Here is a 20851-nt window from a genome sequence, read left to right as displayed (position 1 = left end):
CAGTTGCAATCTCCCTATTGTAAATGATTCTTGTCACAAAATGAAAGGAGAATACATGATTTCACAGTGGCAAAGGCTTACGAAGCCCTCCTGAAAAACATTAGTAATTGTTTACTGAGAGTTCTAGCAGTGCAGTGCTGGGTACATACAGCAGCAGTCCTGAGGTAGGTTTGCTCTCACAGTGACTACAGCGAGAAATAACTAGTATTAGGGGAATTGGTCAAGACCCTCTCTGTTATGCAAAAATTAAGCCATGATCAAATTGATTTTACACAGCCTTGAAAGGGTTATATTATGAATCAGTGCTTTAGATTTTGCACTGTTGCCAAGTTAATCTATCAAGAATCTTAGACATGTTTGCTTTAATCTCAAAGCCTCATGGTTTGGGAGCAAATTATTGTATAATCAATACATTTCATTTTAAAACCCTTCTCTTTTATCCTGCCCATCATACACCTCTCTAGGTCTTATTCTTGCAGAGAAAAGATTGAATGTGACCTGACAGGACCCTACAGAGGTTCACAAATCAAAAGCAATGGTGAAGATAAGTCAAATTCCTTGAGACTCACAATCTTAAGGGACAACTCAATTTATTTTATTATTTTTTTTTAAATGCTGGAGGGGAGCAGTTCCTATTGTTAAAAGTTATTATAACATTTCTTGTGTAAGCCAATTCCCAGTAAAGACCAAGCGCTGAGAAATTCCCACCTACTCAGGATGCCACCTTTTCCCTCCAAAGAGGCAGAATTCAGAGCATGAATCACTGAGTTTCAGACTAGCAGATACAATCTCAAGTACAGCGCACTTCTGATGGAAGTTTACAGTTTGTCCTCTGACAGAAGCTGTGATGCATTACTATGCACCAAGACGTGGAAGGCAACAGCCCTATGCCAATCAGCCCTCTAGGAGCATTAGCATTAGAGGAGTTGGTTGTAATTCCTCACCTTCATCACCCTCATAAACTTCAGACCTGTGAACTCCACCTAAAGACCACATGTTGCAAGAGAGGAGCACTGCTATAGATCAGTAATAAACAGTTTCACAAACACTTTCCTCTCAGTGAATCAAAACATTTGAATAAGCCAAAAATCTCTTCCATGAACTATCACAAAGATCCTGTCATTTAATACATTATTAAATAAACAAGAAAGGCACACACCATCAGAAAGAATCCACTGTTCACCAAGCAATCTCCTATTGCCTTCTCCTTCTCAAACTTCATTTTAAACCTAATGCCTCCTGCAAGGCTATTTGTCTAAATCATTAGGACAGACTTCCAGTCCGAGTTTATTCATTAAAAACTTATGTTATTCCAAGTGTATATGCACTCAACGTGTTTGTAGACTTCTCAAATTTTTTTATTAGGGATGCGTCTTCTATACAGTATCCTATAGGCTACAAATATGTATGTGAAACTTCAGAGGCTCACTATACCAGAAATCTGGACAGGTTTGCATTCAATATTTCAAGAAAATAACTGAAACATGAGATGATGAGATCTGAGGCCCTAACTTTTAACCACATGACTGGATATTAAAGAACGACTTAGAAATATTAGAAAAAAAACAATCCACAAGACATGGAAGGACATGAGGGCCTGAAAATTTTGCTCGAGAACACTCAATGAACAGGTCAAATGACGATTTGCCATCAAAGATGCAAAACGAATCTTCAAGGTTATTGTTCTAGTGAAACATTCAGAAAGGGCATTCTTTACCCCATGGATAGTCTTCCTCATTGTGGAAGATCTAACAAATCTCACTCCAGAAGCAGCTTATTTTTAAGAACTTCATTTACATCCAGTACTCTTGTATGGAATATGTTCAGACTTTATGAACATTAAGACTTTTGAGTTTTAATAACACAAAACTATTGAACAATGAACAACTCCCTCTATGCTACTCACTTATCCATCACCACAGATTCACAGGTGTAGAAATACTGCTAAGAAACTACAGTTCAGAACCATACATGAAATAGGGAGAAGTGTTTCTCCTAGCCTTTGAAGGTAAATAATCTGTTATAAAAAGTAATTACCATTACAGTTTCACTAACCCTAGAAGTAGAAAATAATTTATAAACTTAGAAACTCAGAAAACATAAATGCCTAAATAAAAAGTGTAAGAGCAACTTGCTACTGTTGTCTCTACTAATAGCTGGACAGTCTTAGTCTACCAAGTTATCTTTGTCATCTGCTTAATTCTGGAATTAATTCTAAAAAGCAAACAAGTTTCTCCAATATGATTTGTTGTCAATTGCATCATTATTTCTGACATAAGAACATGATATTAACTCGGGATACGTACTGCCATGTAGTAGCAGGGTTTGGCTGTTATGTTTTCTGAAAAAAATGTTTTCAAGCTCTTTCATCTCTTAAGACCTTGTTCCAACAGTCAAAACCACTCTCCCTTCTCCCCTTCTCAATCTGTTTCACTGTGTCATTCTTTTCTTTAAATCCTTCCATTGGCTTCTACTCATGCTCTACATGGAGTTCAACCTTCTTGTTCTTGACTTCAAGGCAAGCGTACATGCTCCTAGTTACACGCTTTTGATAACCTCTAGATCAGTCCATAAATGAAGTCAGCTTCCACAACATCTTTGTTCACCTTTCCTTGCGAGCTTCTGCTTTTCCTGTCTGTAGGCTCAACAGCTTTCTTGAAACAAATCATCTTCATACCAAGATTCCACTAAATGATCTACTTCTGTCAAAATGTCTAAGGGTAATCAATTGTCTTCTCCTTTAGAATAAGCATTAGAATTTCAAGTAGCATTACCTCATTTCCCTGTTCTACAAGCTTCTTAGTAAAACTTAAATTTGACCAACTGACTCATTTCAATTTATTTTGAACTAGAATGCTCATTTGTCTTTGATGGTAAATTTTACACAGCCCAGATAATTCCTGCCTGAAATATAAACTACATTTGGATAAAAGGAGACCTCTGCAATTACTCACAATATTTCAGAAGCAATAAAAACATGGCACAAGCTTGCCAAGTATTACTTTAGTATCCCACTCAATTTTGCTTTTCATCCAGGCCATAGGAAGAAAACAGGCTTGCATAACTGTGGCACTTAATGCCATGGTCTAGTTGACACGGTGGTGTTAGGGCAAAGGTTAGACTCGATCCCAGAGGTCGCTTCCAACTAAATCGATTCTGTGATTTCTCAGAAGCAAGATTTTCACCGGACCAGACTTTTAAGTACTTTTGGAAAAAAAAAAAAAATTAAGATTCATGTACATCCTAGGAAGTCAGAAGACAAAACATGGAACCACAGCATTTGTTGTATTTTTTCCCCCCTTACTTTCTTCCATCTCCTCATCTGTTGAGAGTCAGTCTGTAATAGCATTAAATATCTCTGATAATCGCTGTACCTTTTTTGCTCTACATACTCCTACTTCCAAGTTTTTGGGGGTTATAAAGACATGACTAAGTGTGGTTACTGCTGTTCACTGACAGGTATTTTTGGATTTCAATCCAATTCCTGTTGGACAGGCATATTTTACTATTGCCACACTTGCAGAAGCCAAGAAGCAACTGCTGCAGTAACAGAATCTTCTTCTCACATTCATAGCAGGAGTAACATGTGAATGCTTACTGTAAATTGAAGACAGAGGAGAGTCTATTACTCTCTCTAAGCCTGAATTCACTTACAAATTAATTAACCCTCTACCCTCATTTACTATAGCTGCCCTAAAACCCTAAAAAAAAAAAAATGATAACGTTAACAGATCTTTCTCTACCAAAATACCAGGACACTCTTGACATCTTTTTCAAGACTTCCGAAGCAAATAATGCAACGATTGTCTGGACACTTTTTTTAGTATGAAAGTCTTCCAGGAAAACTCTGTCATGTGCTTAAAACTCAGTTATTCTTTCCCTCCTCCAAAATTTTAGGTAGTCTTAGGTCTCATAAAGCTAGGTTTTCACATTTTAACAAACATTTGTCTTCACATCAGGTTGACTGTCTCTACTTGATCCTTCAGTGACATATTAAACAGAAACTATCAATCATTCCTGCAGCAAGTTGCTAATGTCACATTTAAGAACGTTGCGAGAAATAACACCCCACATCAGATACTGAATCTCCTTTTTCAAAAAAATTCAGATTCCCAACAACCTAAGAAGCATCAGTTTCCCTGACAAAAGTAGGACATCTGAAAATAGACATCTTCCAGGCCAATGAAAAAAATTTAATCTATAGCTCCAATATCAACAGTTATTTTCTCAGTCATTTCAATAGATATTATATGCATTACAGCTCAGCAGTTGTTTGTCATGGGAAGGACCTAAAACTACTCTACAAAAAACTTGACACTTAAGATACAAATTTTTAAAAGGAAATAATACATAGGCCTAGAGTAATCTTAACTTCTGAAGTGACAGTAATTCATGCATTCACATCCCATATGAGGGATCATAACATCAAATTTTACTTGTTTTCAGTGTAAGTCCATCCAACAACTTACTGTGCTGAATTACTGAAGTATTCTGTGACTTGTTTTTTCCCCAAGAAATCAGCCTTTAAACAGATAAATGAGTGAGGTACAAAATGGAATGTATACATTAACATCTGAAAGTCTTACAGAATAATGAGTAAGCTTTGTCACCTTTCAGGTAAAGTTATTTCTATTTTAAAGAAGTTCTGGAAAATAAAATACATTCTTTTAAAATATTAAAGAATTCATTCCTTTATCACTTTGTACATGGTATTTTTCTCATACCACAAGATACGTTTGGAAAAGGGACTGTTTTCTTCGTATTCCCAACTAAGATAGTCAGGCACAAGATTTTTCACTAATTGTTTATACAAATATAGCCAAACACTTACAAGTACTCCTTTAATCACATGCCTACATTCTGTCTATTAAGACTACTAATTAAAATATGAATTGCAATTTAGTTAGTGAACCAGAAAAAAATATCTTCATTTATCAAAATACAGACCAAATTTGATTCTGACTGATGTAAGGGTTGAGCTTCTAAACTAACCCCAAAGAATCAGAAAACAAAGCATATATTTGGAAAAGAAAATTAATCATTGTTGTTCACATAATAATTATGCCTCTCAAAGACATGGATACTAAGGTCACATTTAGAACCGTGTTTTTCTTGTAGAGGCCTTTTGAGCTACTAAGATTTAGCTTTTTGCTGCCTTTACACTGTAAAACCAGTTCACTTTGGGACCAAGATAACGGATAAAAAAAATAGTTCTGAAGTTTCTCCTTCCCTCCATATAGTGAGGTACACAGAGAACTTCACACACAATAAAACTTTTATCAGAACTGCTACCAAATCAACCAAGTTACACATCATCAGCATTTATTTCTAAAAAATCTGATTGATTTAGGTACCTTACTTCCAGACACTAGAAAAGCCTAGTCCAGGTTCCCAGTTGTTTAAATTTAACAGGAAATGTGTAACAAGTATAGCTTTTCAAGCTAAGGACACAAAAAAAAAAGGATAGTTTCAGGAATTCCGCAGCAAATATTCATTGTAATTTTAACAATAAATAGTACCAACAGACTTTAGGCACAGTTAGGAAAGTCTTCTGACAAATACACATGCACTTTGCCTATTGATCTGGGATCTATTTCCATTCTATCAAAGCCACCTTAGCTACATATAGACATGCTCCTTTTAAGGTGTCATATTCCTTCTGAACTTCCACAAACTAACTGTAGAATAGCTGCATACAGCAGAACAGAAATTCTCCTCAGTTTTAGGAATCACAAAGCAAGTATTGCTGCTAGATGTCTTTATTTTCCTTTAACAAAATACACAAAGGCACAAAATTCACTTATATGTTGTCATTATTGTACAGGTATAAATAGTGCTCTGTATTCAAGTACAATCAAGTGCAGAGACTTTCTATATTTTATGTAAACACAAAACAGTTTTGTATGTACGTGCCTTTGGTTCATCTGCAATGCAAGTACCAAAGGAGATGCCATTTAACTGAGTGCCATTTAACTGAATTCTGTCCAAAAGTTAGAAAATGAGTAACATTCACACCACTATAATGACACTTTCGTACGCTTAAGTCAAATGTCGGATGACACTTTAGCTTGTAAACATCTGTGTACTTAAAATGTACTCAATTCATTTTAACAGGGAAGCATTAGAAAGTATCTTAAGTTCATTAGACCAAACTTACTAGGTCAGTTGCTGCCAGTAATTGCTCTTTATGTGTGAGAGCTAAAGAGATGTCAAATTATAGGTCACCCTTAAAAGCTTATAATTCTAAGTTTTTAAATACGCAAACTGAACAATGGCTACAATTGTCAGACTTCAACCAACTATACATTCTGAGTTAACTTATTTAAAGACACATGCTTAATTTACAATACTGACTTTTACACATAGCTTTGACGTACTGTGGCAGTTGAGGCAGTTTAAGCTCAAGCGAGATTTTTAAGTTGTACCATTAAAAAAAGCTCACCTGAATAGTAACAACAGGCATGAACAAAGCTAAAAACTAGCTACAGAAGGCACTTGAAGTTCTTTATTCTGCTTTCATTAAAGATTCTTCACTTTGTTCAGCTGAAATAGACTCTGAAATAGAATCTTCAGTTGTTGAAATGTTTTCTGTTTCTTTTTCAACTTCTTCAGCTAGCTTATCATTTAGCTGCTCAGGACTTGGTGCTTTATCATCTGTCTCATTTGTCTCAATGATCTGGGCCTTGTCTTCTTCAGATTCTGCAAAAAGAAAAATGATGAAATAGCCATTCCCAGAAATTAAGATGTAGCTAATATTCTTAAAAAGCAAATGAAACAACATTTTGCCATCACACACAGGTTTTGACTAGTCACTGTATGAATTTCTCAACTGCTAAAAACTTTTATTTTTCTAACAAGATGGTCACAGGTAGAACCTGTAAAATTTAAGAAGAAAATACTACAGAAGAGAGTTCAGATACCACTATGAAAATATTATGTATTATTTGTATATTTTCACCATCAACAGAATCTTTCTATGATTGTTCATTAATGTGAGACAGTGTCAGAAATAAGATATGATAGTAATTCAGCTTCTTTGTGCTGGGTAATGGAAGTTTTACCAACTACATAGCTTTTTCTATAAGAGTTCAATCTGTACACAGAACCTAAACATTCTATTTGGTGGAAACTACTTTAAACATAAGGAGCCAGATAACCAGGAAAAAAAAAATATTAGAATAATCTAGTTCTCAACATCTCAAAACAGCCAATGAAAAGTACTGTGTATTCTCAATCCTCCCACAGGAAGTGTGGGAAGAATGCACAGGAGTATCTTTACTCTCAACCTCAGACGGGAGTTTCTTTGATAATAGGTATTTTTTGAAGATCAGTCAAAAAGTGCTCCAGCCCTCTGATCATCTTTGTGGTCCTCCTCTGGAACTGCTCCAACTGGTTGATGCCCTTCTTGTGTTGGGGGCCCCAGAGCTGAAGGCACTACTGCAGGGGGGGTCTCAGGAGAGCAGAGTAGAGGGGAAGAATCCCCATCCTTGACCTGCTGGTCACGTTGCTTTTGATGCAGGTTGGCTTTTTGGGCTGCAAGTGCACATTGCCAGGTCATGTTGAGCTTCTCGTCAACCAGCACCCCCAAGTCCTTCTCCTCAGGGCTGCTCTCAATCCATTCTCCACCCAGCCTGTATTTGTGCTTGGCATTGCCCCAACCCAGGTGCAGGACCTTGCACTTGGCCTTGCTGAACTTCATGAGACTCACACAGGCCCACCTCTCAAGCTTGTCAAGGTCCCTCTGGATGGCACTCCTTCCTTTGGTGTCGTCAAACAAACTTGCTGAGGGTGCACTCAATCCCACCATCCATGTCACCGACAAAGATGTTAAACAGCACCAGTCCCAATACCAACCCTTGGGGAATCCTGCTCATTCATATTTAGCAAAATATGTTGGGTGTCTGAAAGTATTTGGACTGCTTCAGGCTGATATTCACAGAATTAGAGGAGGGCTGAAATTTTTAGAACCACTGCTCTGGTTTCTCAGGTCACAACTGACAAGAGTAGCTGCCACACAACCTTGTCCAGCAGACATGGTACAACCGCTGTCTGTCACCAAGAACTCAAGACCCCTCCTCCCACACACAGCTCCACCTAGCTAGTTCCAGGTTTCACTTCAGACTGCTCAGTGCAGCCCAGCTTCTCCACTTCTCCCACTGACTTGATCATCCATCTTAGCAAGTTTGCAGCCAACTTACCTCCTGATTCAGCCTCCTTCCCTGCTTTCTCAATCACAGTCTGCTCAACACCTGCCCTGGCTTCTTCTTCCCAAATTTCTCTGAAGCCATCAGTCAGATGGTCAATCCTCCTATTTCTGCCCAAGCAAATTATGTTCCCAGTTTCTTTCCAGACTATCCTACTCTCCCTTCCTGCTCTTCAATTTCCATCTTGATCCCATACCAGCCTATGCTCAATCTTTATCTCCCAACTGTCAGTTTTCTTTGTCTGATCTCTGCATTTTTTTCTTCAGCCTCAAATTCTATGAATATGTTTGTGCCTTTCTCTGCTACAATCCCTCCACACTTGAGTTACATTCCTTATTTATTGCTGCTGTTCAGGCGCGAGTCAAAGAAAGTATAGGATGCGAGAAAGAGACAACTCCATGCCCTCGCAACTCATTTGTAGCATAGCCTAACCACCACTTATTTAGTTTCAGTCCTGCAGTCCTCAACTGAATGATACTTAGCACTCTGCAGAAATGACTCATTCTTAGACTGATTAAGGTAAAGAAACTATTCATTTAGTCTGATCAGGAGGGTGCAGAGCATCTACAACAGGACAGCTCCAGGGACAATCAGCCACTAGTAGAAGCAAGCTCCTAATGAAAAGGCAAAAACCTGATAGAGTGCATGTTCTCACTATCTATATTCAAAGGAACAGGAGAAGGATGCTGCTTGCCTTTTTATATTCTGCTAAAAGGTATGAAGACACTGCTTCTCTAAAACAAAATTGTCAGGTATTATATGACTTTTCCCTTCATGTTGTTTTTGATTAAACTTAGTGAAACTCTTGAAACTCTCCAGAATACATAGTTAAACTTACATGGAAAATTTTAGTCTAATAATTAAGTCTCACAAAGTTATAAGGAACTAAAGAGTAAGTCCTTTAAATGAGTAGTCATGGCAATCATAGTAAGTGGTGCTTCTAACTCCAACTATAAACATGACGAACTTTCACTAAACATATACAGTGATTCCATTTTAAATACAGCTTGCCTAAAGTCAACTTGATCTCAATATTACATGATTTAAGTTATTGTAAGAGCAGTAGCTAAGAAGAGAAAGTTCTGACCATAAACTTAAAGACGACAAAAGAAAGTTAGTGTCCTTGATGATTAATACTTAATCCACGATTTAACTGAAGAAAGTAGCTACACATACATGATCTCAACAGCAAACAGCCCTATGCTGGCCTGAGGCAAATTTAAGAGCTTTATCAATGCAACTTTAAGAAACCTGCTCCCGGCTAAAGCAGTTCCTTTTTTCCCCTCCAACACTCCTGCTTAATGCTTAGTAAGCATACGTACTTCACATTTTAAGTAGTCAGCTACTTCCCTTCTTGTTGCAGAGAATATTTCACTGTGTAACCAGTGAAATCACAATACTGCATCACTATTAAGTCGATGTCGTCCGTCTGTTATCCAGGAATTCACAAAAAATGGTAAAAAATAATTGCACTAAAATATAGCTACTTTACTTGTACGTTCAAGACCTTTGGGACAAGTTTTCTTCACTACTGCAGCTCTCCATTAGGACAGACTTCCACACAGTGCCATGTGTCTGAAATATCTTTAAGGAACATGTGCTTCACAGTAGTCTGTATTCATGGCTTTGGTATCACAGAAAGCTATTGTGAAGCCTTTGAAAAAGAAGCCTGATAATAGCATAGCCTTTGATTCCCTGTACCCTTTACATCCTACCAAAAAGGCAACCTATGTTGTTCAGCAAAACTGAACTGTAGTAAACTCGAAACATAATACATTTTTAAACCAAAAGAACATGTTTACAAGTCATTAAACTCAAGGTGAGTTAATTCATGTCTGCTTGAGAAATCATTGAATTCTAGCCATATTAGCTGAACTAAGGAAAGAGCACAGCAGGCAGAAACCCACATCTTTGAAAAGAAACAATGGGTTACCAAAAATACAGCAGGCTCATGCTGCCTTATGAAACTGGAGCATATTTGGTAAAAAGGCAAGCCAACCCTCTGAAACAGAAAATGCCTCCAGTCCAATTTTAAAAAACAAAAAAAAAAAACACACCAAAAAACAAAACAAAAAAACACCACACAAAACAAACCACTGAACTCAGACCATTTTGATCAGAACAAAAGCTTATTTCTTAGTCCTTTGTCCTAAACCAGTTTAATTCCTAGATAAAGTTTCTGCTCTATCTATAACATTTCCCCAAAGCCAAGCTCTACTTTTGGCAGAACTCCTAAATAAGCATGCACTTGAAGTGGCATTATTTCTGGAGGACAGCATTACTGTGAACCCTTCTGTTGAACAACAAATCAAGTTTCTGCATCTGCCTTGTAAATGGAAGTCCTTTCAAACATACTAGCTGTTACTGTATTCTAAATCTTTAAAAGTGACACAGCATTAAATCATCATAAAATATTTCATCAAGATGGTCAAGGAATTCCATAAAAATCTGGAGACACCACAGGAAGCTGTCTCCATAAAGTGCTGACCACTGTGGTGAAATCTGAAGTTTGAAGGCATCTAATGAAGACCTCCAAATGTCAACACCAGATATCTACCACAAAACACTGAAATAGTCAAATTTTGTTTCAACCTTCAAAACATTGCTAAATACTAAACCGGAACCAAGAAAGCAGCGTAACAGTAAAATATAGACAAGGCAAAATCAAGAGGATAAAAGTGGTTCCTGTTGGCTTTTTCAGTATGATCCAAACATCAGTATGTTTAAGAGAAGTACATAAGAGAACCAACTAGCCTTTGATGAAAAAAATTCAAGACCAAGCCACTTAAGAAAAATGCAGGGAAAGAACTGAAGTATACTGCTTCATTCTGGTACCGAAATTTCCCAAGTTACTCTGCTGAACAGGGAAGCAAGACGTTTGTGCCAGTGATCTGCATCAGACTGACAGCTGATGACCCCACACTTCCAGAGGATTAAAAAAATCCAAGGTTCAGTGCCAACAGCACTCCCCATAACAATTCTTCAGATCTCTTATCCACAGGAGTTGCATGTAACATGCTTGTCACTGCACGCGCACACAACTGAAAAAAGATTCAGCTTCATGCTTTACTCATTAGTAAAAGTAGCTGACTGGGAAAAAAATATTTATAGCACTTCTGTATCACATTAGCTTGCAGTTTCTTCGAGCTATACAGCTGTGGTTTAAATGAGTTACAGATAAGAGCTGGATCTCCCTGTGTTGTCAACATTGTGGTGAAGCTAGTTTCCCGATGTTGATGGTTGTCTGCAGCGGTAAGTGAAGATATTCTCTATTCTTGATATGGCAGCAGCTATATTATTGTAGCTAACAAAAGCCTTCCCCAGAGCTATACTTCAATGATAGCTTCATACCTTAAACTTACAATCAAGGAATATGTTCATTTATTAATAAAGCCCGACTGCCTTTAAGTAGTTATGTTTCAAATTAGGGTCCTGATGGAAAAAGTGATTTACTGAAAATGAGATTTTGCTCTTCATAAGACATTACTTTGTGGCAAGTCGTAGGCAGTTAATGCAGTGACAAACTGATAGGGTAGCATTGATGTCTTCTACATCAACACGACATTTCTCAGATATTAGTTATGTACAATATCAACACATATTCTATTTCTGTCTGCTTAGTAATTATCATAACAGAATGGTTTATATCATCTTGGAAACAAAATATTCAGAAAAAAATCAGATATTTAAGCTAGATTAAATCAAAAGTCAGTATACCATTTACTTATTTCTTATGCCTCTTCTGAAAAATTTCACCATACACTTCTGAGCAGGAAAAGAGAACTGGGGAATGAACCCCACAGTGGTTTCTTTTGTTGTTGTTTTAAATAAAGCAGCACATTAATACAAGACCACCCCAACAAAAAACAAGTAATTTTCAGCATTAAATTGGTAAAAACCACATTTAATGCATAAAACCATCCTATTTTTATCCTGAAATACTTGATAAAATTCTGCTTTCAAAAAAGCAAAAGTTATTTTGCAGAATTTTCACTCCTACATGTCAAGTGCCTAACAAAAATCCCACACTAATTCTTAAGGTTTTACATTTTTTACATCTATAAACTGACTCAGCATCTCAGACCCATTAAAGGCATAGTTTGATGAACATTTCCTTCAATGATAATACCAGTTTAATTAGCACACCCCTCTCCCAAAACCCCTAAGAACCTGCAGTTATGGATAATACTCAGACACCCTCAAGGCACATGGCTCCAAGAGCTGAATATCCATCTTTAAGGGCTTCCCCATTCGATTCACACAGAGGAAAATAAGCAGAGTTTTGAAGACCCCAGTAACAAATTATGTCCTTTCTATAAGAATCTTCTAACTTTAAAAGTAGCCAAGAAGACACTAACCTACCCTCCACTCACCGAAAAGATGATTAGATCATTTCAGGGTAAAGATGCCGTTTTCATCATCTTAGCTTCACGCATCTGATTTCAGTCCTACTTTCATGCTAGTAATAGTAAACAGTAATAGTAAAAACTTTTAATGAAGTAAGATGGCACTACAGCACAGGAAAAGATGCACCCGCATCAGACCACACCCAGAGATGGCTACAGTCATATCTGACTTCCCTACCAGTCTCACGCAGCCTTCTCATGCCAGAAAGAAAAGGTCAATGCCATTTTGCACTCCCTGTTAAAAATAACCAAGCAGAAACAGTCTTTCTGTTACATTCTGACAGTTTCCCACAGCTGGTGTGTTTCTAGCCTGAATCTCGGTACTGTACACTATTCAATAGCTTCCCCCCATGATCCCTGGGTAAACTAACATAAAATGCCATCAAGTACTCAATAGCACATCTAACTGGAGATTCTCTGGTTCGAAATTATAATTCCTGGAGTCTTTCAAAACACTACATCTTCCTGTTGGCTGTACACCAGATGCCTACTGTATCTGCAGACTATAAAATGTCTCAAAAGGAACTATGTTAAATTAAAATTGACAATTTGTCTTTGAACTCCCTGAAATTAACAAGGCAGTTTTACTAGATTTTCCTGCCCTGAGGAAAACAGCAAAAGGAACAAAGGCAGAAATTCCAACACACCTCAATCAAATGATTTGCTGAACACCATGAAAGTTAACCACTTCAGGACATATTCCCTTCTTAACTATTTCTGTAATTTACAGTGCTACTTTCTATCTGTTTATCAGTAATATTAGAGTGAAAAATTTTGTTATGCCATTGTTTGCATGAGACGTTGTATAATACAAAGAAATTCTAGGGTATAGGACAGAAGACAATAATATCAACAAGCTAAGCTAGAAGCAGAGACAAGAAGAATTGAAAAAAAAAAAAAAACATAAATTACACCCATAATGAAGTTAGAATAGACAAGATGATTTGAGCTGGAAGGGACCAACAACCATCTAGTCCAACTGCCTGACCAGTTCAGGGGTGACCAAAAGTTAAAGTATGTTATTAAGAGTATTGTCCAAATGCCTCAAACACTGACAGGCTTGCTGCATTTATCACCTCACCATGTAGTCTGTTCCAGCATTTGAGTCCCTCAATTCTTCTTATTCTTATAAAAAACCTCATCTAAACAGAGAGTGAGATGACGGGGGGGATTTCATTAGACATTAAAAAAAGAGCAGACTTCATGAGATCAGCACATACCTTCTGTCTGTTGAGTCTCCTGAGGCTTTCTCTCTCTAGGTTCTCGAGGCTCAGTTTCAGATCGCAATTCTGCAGATTGCTTTTTTTCAAAACTGAAGTCTGGAAGTCGTGGAGCCTGAGGCCTAGTTTTTCTTGCAGGATTCAGGAAAAAGCAGTAGGCACACCTAAATGCTACACAAAAGCATACCCAATAAGTAGCCTCACTAATTAATTTCATGTTTCACCTTTACTCTTACACTATATTCTGACTGTCCAAAAATACTAAAAACAGAGAACTAAGTAAGTGACTATCAGTATCTGAGAGTACCTCCACCAAATTTACACAAGTTGTTCCATATAGCTCCATTTTTAACTTCAGTATACGTTTGCCTCTTAAAAACCTGTTTGTTTTCAGCTCTGCTGCGCTTACGAGTACTTCCCACCACTGTGAAAGATTTGATCACAATGAACAAAATGCAATTCAGTACCACCAGATGTTGCCACATTTTCTTATGTTCCTTCCTACAAAAGAATTAAGTTAGCAGATGATTTTTTTTTTTTCCCCCCTTAAGATGCCACTTTCCAGTAAGGAGATGCTATGGATTCTGCAAGGTATGTGTGTCTGCTTTTTGAGGAGCATTCTGCTCCAGTGCTGCTTAATTAAGAAAAGGCAGTTTTGTTCTGGAGAAGTACTGGATACCACTTAATAGTTACATGCGTACTTCCCTCCCAAGACAAGGGGGAAGTGGCAATTTCTTGTACAGTTGAACTGTGAACTCACTTGAGCTAAGATGACACATAGACTACATATCTTTGGTTCCATAGGAAACATTCAGCTTATTCTTACAATGCTGTATATTTACTCATAAAATTAAACAAAACAAAATTAAATAGAAGATTTATCTAAGATTGCCTCATTTCTTAAGTGTCAGCCTTACACGTGTGGTAGAAAGGAAGCAAAATAAGACATCTGTGTTCAATAAAGAGCTGTGTCTGTCTTAAGTTATTGTCAGCCATAAATTCATATATAGACCCCAAGGGCTTGTTCCCACTTCTTTTCCAATACCTTCCCCAAGATCTTCTTGGCAAAGCAAAATTTTGTTTAAGTTCTGGTAAAAGAGGCACACTTTAATGTCAGATAGTTTCTCAATATAAAACTCTTCTGAGAACCACTCATAGCCAGTAGCAATTCTCAGGGATGTATTGGAGGACACTTATTTCTACTGAATAGTTTTCTACACATAAAATCCTTGGCCTGAAGGTTGCAATAAAGTACTTCCCTAAGTCTTGAAATTAATCTTAAGATACAGAGTAATAAGTTACCATAAAACTGTTCCCGTATGAAGTGGCATTTCACAGTGTCAGTTAAGTACTTAACTGCAACCAAAATGAAGTATGATGCATGTTAATTATGAAACGTAAGCCAACTAAGAGAGACTCCACCACAGATTAGCTCTTACCTATGTATTCAAACTCCTCCTTCAAAGCCATACCATTGTGAGAAAAACATTGCTGACATATAAGGGCGTACCTAGAAAACATGAATAATAGATAATTACATACCTTTAAGTAATAACACACTGAAGTGAGATGCATTTTACCTTAGATATTGACTAATAGCTTAGATATTTACTCTTAAAAGGTAATTTCCACAGTGAAGTTATCCTTTAAGGCAAACTAAATCTGTATATTCAATAACAGGTTTTAAAGTTGGTTTAAAAACTGTGACATGTTTTTAGCTACATTTTAAACCTCATGGTTCAACCTATTTTTAATATCATCATTGTCAGAAAGTAACATCCAAATTAAGGTTACATTTCATTACAATACAGTCAATATGAACAGTGACTGTGGTTAACATGGAAGTTCAGATATGTTTGGACAGTTCTGAAGGTAATCTGAAAGCATTTATAACAGACTACAAAGCTGAAGTGCTAAGATAACCAAATCATTTTTTTTTTTTTAGTTAAAAATATAATTCATTTACCCACTTGAGCACAGATTTTTCTCTTTGTATCACAGAGCTAATACCACCCAAAGCAGAGGTTAATTCAAAGTGTAAACATTTTTCCTACAAAAGATATTTCAGATGAAGCACTGAGAAAGGACCATTTCATTACGAAAATTTTGGACAAATTAATTTGCAATTCTTCTAACCTTGACATATCTGGCTTAAAAAGAAAAGTTAAGAAGCTTCCTATCACTTACGTGTTTAGGTGTTTCCTTTAGCAACATTTTACCTGTTCTGAGGACCATCGCCAACCAAATATTCAATAACTCTATCCACAACTCCTCTTTCTCGAGGAAGAATAGGTCTTGCTAAAGGAGGGCCTGGAGGATGAAGACCTAGGAAGACACAAACTATGTCAAAACTATTTTCGACTATATTATTATATATAATACGATATTTCACTGTGGTGCTAGTGTAATAAAATAATTGCACCTACTTAATATACATGGCCATATTTATTAGCCTACTAGGAAAGCTGTAAGATTTTTAAACCCACAATAGTTGAAAGTTCTTCTTCTGCTCCTTTAGCTTATCATCTTACTAAATCATTCTACTTTTACACTTTGGATATGTAATTAAATTTATAATTTCTCAAGAACTTAAGGCATCAATGGTATTTAACAAGTAATCACAAATAAAGGCTTTTTAAGCAAAGAAAAACTCCTTATTTGAGTTTTCTTCATATACTCTCAACTCTGCCTATTCAACACTTCAAGTTTATACCAATAATTCTGATAAAATCAATTCCAACAGTAGAAGAACTAAAGAAGCACCCACTGGTTTCTGTGTAATTACAATACCACATGAGCTTGCCCTCAGCATGCATTCAGTCTACACATTAAACCTGTCTAGCCATTTGGCATTTTGGTAATCTCAGGTTTAATGGAAAGTTGGATACTTTCAGATTTATGCTTACTGAAAGAAGCCAGAAGGTCACTACTAAGATATCACTTTTCATATCCCACATGTTTAACAAACTACTATCAAAATAAAACTCCATTAAGTACAGGGAACAGCAATAGATCGTAACACCTTTTTCACCTCTGTTTACATATGGCAGTTAAAGTCAACCAGTAGTACAAACTTGTCTTTCCACAAAGTTTTAAAACAAGACCACCACAAGCTGCCAATTTCCATTTATGTAGCTTTGAGTTCCTATGTCTACCTTCCTTTCCAGCCTTAAAGCAGAAAATTCCAGGCATGACGAGCAAAACACGATTTGGTAAGAAAGTAAGTCTGAATCATTCAGATGTGACCATTCAAATAACTAAGTATCTGAAACTTCCTCCCAAGGCCACACTCCTGGCCAAGAGACATTTTACACAGGCACAGGAGGTATTAAGTTACAGTACTTTCAACAAGCAGATAACTACATCTCACATTCAAGATTACATGAGTACTTGGAGCAGGGGGGAGACTTAAAATGTATTTCCATAAGACCTTCATGAATTACATTCAAAGGCCACAAAAAACAATGTTTGAGTAGGACAATGAACCAGTCCTTTCAGAACTCCCTCTGAAACTAGGACAAAATGGTCAGCTTCAAGCTACCTGAAGACAAAATTATGAAATCTGACAGATAAGACTCAGTTTAACCCAACAGAATTATTTGCAATAATGCAAAAGTTCTATTCCAGCTCAAGATTATTAAGCTTAGACAAAAAAAAAAATCAACTAATATTAGCAGGTTTCGTACTGAGATAAGCATATGGTAACCTGAAGCCATGCAAGAACTAAGTACATTTAATTCACAGAAGTAAAATTCTCTAGGCGCAAACACTGACCAGTGGTTTCTCATGAAAGAGTTCTGACTTGTAGCTATTCTCTCTATATCCAGTAAAAACAGATATACAGAAGGCATGGCTTCAAAGAAAGGCTTTTAGTGGCCACAGATTCAGTCTTCAATTCTCTTTTCAATTTGCTGTATGTTTCTAGTATTTTTCTTGGGAAGGTGTTTCACAGAATCCCTCATAGTGCCCAAAAAACAAAGAGGAAGCTAAAGGGTAAAACAGATTAAACTCACTGTCTGAAGATGCAAAAATGATTTAAAAAAATCCAAATAAAGGACTACCAAGATAGCAGAGTTTGTTACCAAGTTGATCTATTTCAGAAGGACATTTAATTGAAATATACCATGGAAAAAAAAACAGTGGACTTCAAGCTTCTCAGAAGACAGATTTAGCTTTCTTGTAGCACCTTAGCTGGGAACAGCACCAGGACATGCAGTCACAGCTTCCAACACAACTGATACCCTTCCATAAACATACACACAGAAGTAACATGTACCTCTTAAGTAGAGTATATACAGGCAAAGACAACACAGCAAGTCTTACTATTTGATAAGTTGACCCAAGATGGGCTTTACGTTTAAATACAACATTAAATGCAACTGCCAGCAACTACTATCTCAAGTCTCCCACATTTTAACCTTCACAGGTTGGAACAAAGGAAAAAAAACAGCAACTTAGGGCAGAATGTGCTATGTTGTAGTACCCTCAAGCTGAATGCCATGTACCTCCATACTCTATGGCAAACGTCAGAAATATTGTAGGAATCAAACATTTTCAGCAGTGCCCTCTAAGTGCTACACACAGAATGGGACTAATCTTGCCATTAAGGTTGCAATATTTTAACAGCACAGCCTTTCAAAACATGTCTCATCAATACAGGATAAGTGACCTAAATGGACTGTCCTCATCTTTACAAGCACAGTAAAATCTGATCAGAAAGTAGTGCAATTTAAAACCCTTCAATAAGCACAAAAAAGTTTCATGCTCAACACAGATGTTTTTAAAATAACCCTCATTTTCACAAACAAGAGAACTGAATTCAGGAGGTATGAATCAGTGAATGCATTCCCAAGTTATTCCTGCATTCTGTCAACAAGCAGGAACCCAGACTAAGAAAACCCTCACAGCAGCAAGGCAGAACAAATTCAGTGCAACATAAACTGGACCTAATGCTTCATTTTGTAGATTCTGAAAAAACTGTCCAGAGAAGAGTTCAGGCAAATTGCATTTCCTAAAGCTTCACAAAAACCTGAAAGACCCAATACTTCCATTTAAAAAAAAAAGTGAATGAACAATGTCTGACATAGGTGTGAAGTAAAGATCTGGAGCACTGATACAATCTGCAATAAAATTAAAACTCTAGAATAATTTTGTGAATACCTGGCTAACACTCAAATGTGTATTTAGCCCTATATTCAAAAGGCCAAATTTTCAGATGACCTGTATACCACTAACATATGAAAATTTTCTAGAAGTTAATAAGCAAGGTAAAAATTAAAGTTACCTAGAATGGAACACCACAACATGCTCCCAGAACAACTTCAATTACCTGCCTACTAATAACTCAAAGCAACCATCTTAGTTCTCATGCTGTTATAGACACCAGTAATTAATATAAACATCAAAAGCAATCATTGTAGAAAGACTGGTCATTTCTGCAAAGCTTGGCAAACTCTCAACTACCTGCTGGTTATTAATTTTCAAACATATGGGAGCTCTGTGGTAATACACATTAAATTGATTCTCCTGTACAAAATATAGTATAATGAAAATGAATTATTAATCTTCTCTAAAGTAGAGATAATTAAGGCTATTCATATTTGTTGCAAGCCATGCATGATATTACTTGTATAGATTCTGAATTTACATACTTTTCACTACGGCTACATGACTGAGATTTTACATGCCTGTAAGGTTTGGGGAAATTCAAGACAAAACAGGGCTTCTACATTAACTGATAATTGCAGTGGCTTCCATTGCCATCTACAACAGAATAACACATTTGGTCAAAATACCAGTTATGAGTGGAAAAAAAGTGCCTATAAAGCATTGTCACAAAAACTACATAAACTATTTTAATTAACATGCTTGGCAACTGTCCTTTCAAACAAGTCCATTTTTTTTTCCTTCTTTCTCTAAACCACTTCTGCAGTAAAGGCTGAATTTCATTCAGCTTATTCAATGTGCCCGAATCTTCCCCCAAGAATAGAACTATTATATAGCTGATATTATTTTTTTATATAGCCAACTTCTTAAACAAGAAGGAGCATGCCATTTTAAACCCATTAACGAATTTCCAGTAAGTAGGTTTCAGTAAATGTAGTTTGTAACCAAATGACCAATTTCCAGGTGCAAGGAGCTGATTTTTGGTACTTCAGGATAATCAAGACTTAGTAATAATTTGCCTTTACAGTTCACTTCAGGGATAAAAACAAATTTAGCAGTTTCATAATAGAGGTAAACAATTGCTAACAAAAAATAAGGCTCTGCAGAGAAGTGAGAGATCACAATTCTTCATGACAAGTTCATTCCACTACACTAAACAATACGAACAGGCATTTTAACATTCAGCTGCCCAAGATCTTCCATTAAAAGAGCAGGTGTCAATATATTATGTATAGTCCTAGTTTTAGATTGTATCATGGAAGTTGGTAAGAAAGGACATGTAGTTTATAAGACTTCAGTAACTTAAAAATCAGGAACACAGGGCAGAGAAAAATATTCTTGATCACTGTATGAAGAGCAAAGAACTACTCCACATTACAGTGGTGCTCAGAAGATCCTTGGCAAGTTGCATCCCTTCTATTTTGAAGACAGTATTTCATCTCCTTTCTTGCCTTGTGATCCAATTTGCCAGACATCCTGCAACAAATAAAAGGCCTGGCACTAACCCATACACAGCTTTACCATCCATGAGGAGAATGAGAACACCACCACCACCACCACCCCCCCCCGAAAACTCTCAAGTTTCGCTATTCCTCCTATGGAATTTAGTTCATGTTCTATTTAATGAAGTCCATCCCATCTGAACACCAAGCCAGAAATCAAGGGAAAAGCATTTTCAGGATATGAAACCAAATTTTAAGGAGCACTCCTTTCTACAAGATTTCAACCTGTTGTTAACCTTTGACTCTTGTATAAAAATAACAATGCGATTTTAGAAGAATTCAGCTACAACACAGACAACTTTTCTGGTGTATTTGGTATTTTACACTTTAATCTATGAGTATGGATTGCATGA

At 36.7% G+C, this 20851-nt stretch overlaps 1 protein-coding gene across 1 annotated transcript in view; it reads right to left on the bottom strand.

Moving 5' to 3' along the window:
- Window positions 1–6505: 6505 nt before the first annotated feature.
- Window positions 6506–20851, bottom strand: part of KIAA1715 (KIAA1715 ortholog) — a 38883-nt gene continuing 24537 nt past the window's right edge. Inside the window, exons 9-12 of the mRNA XM_009706097.1 lie at window positions 16050–16155; window positions 15270–15340; window positions 13831–14001; window positions 6506–6699 (exon numbers count right to left, since the gene is read on the bottom strand). Of these exons, the coding sequence (XP_009704399.1) occupies window positions 6506–6699; window positions 13831–14001; window positions 15270–15340; window positions 16050–16155 (542 nt within the window). The remainder of the gene's footprint in view (window positions 6700–13830; window positions 14002–15269; window positions 15341–16049; window positions 16156–20851) is intronic.

This window comes from Cariama cristata, unplaced genomic scaffold (assembly GCF_000690535.1).
Source record: "Cariama cristata isolate BGI_N322 unplaced genomic scaffold, ASM69053v1 scaffold13598, whole genome shotgun sequence".
NCBI classification, from domain to species: domain Eukaryota; kingdom Metazoa; phylum Chordata; class Aves; order Cariamiformes; family Cariamidae; genus Cariama; species Cariama cristata.
Note: the sequence above shows the minus strand (reverse complement) of the source record. Positions and strands in the feature narration are given on the sequence as shown.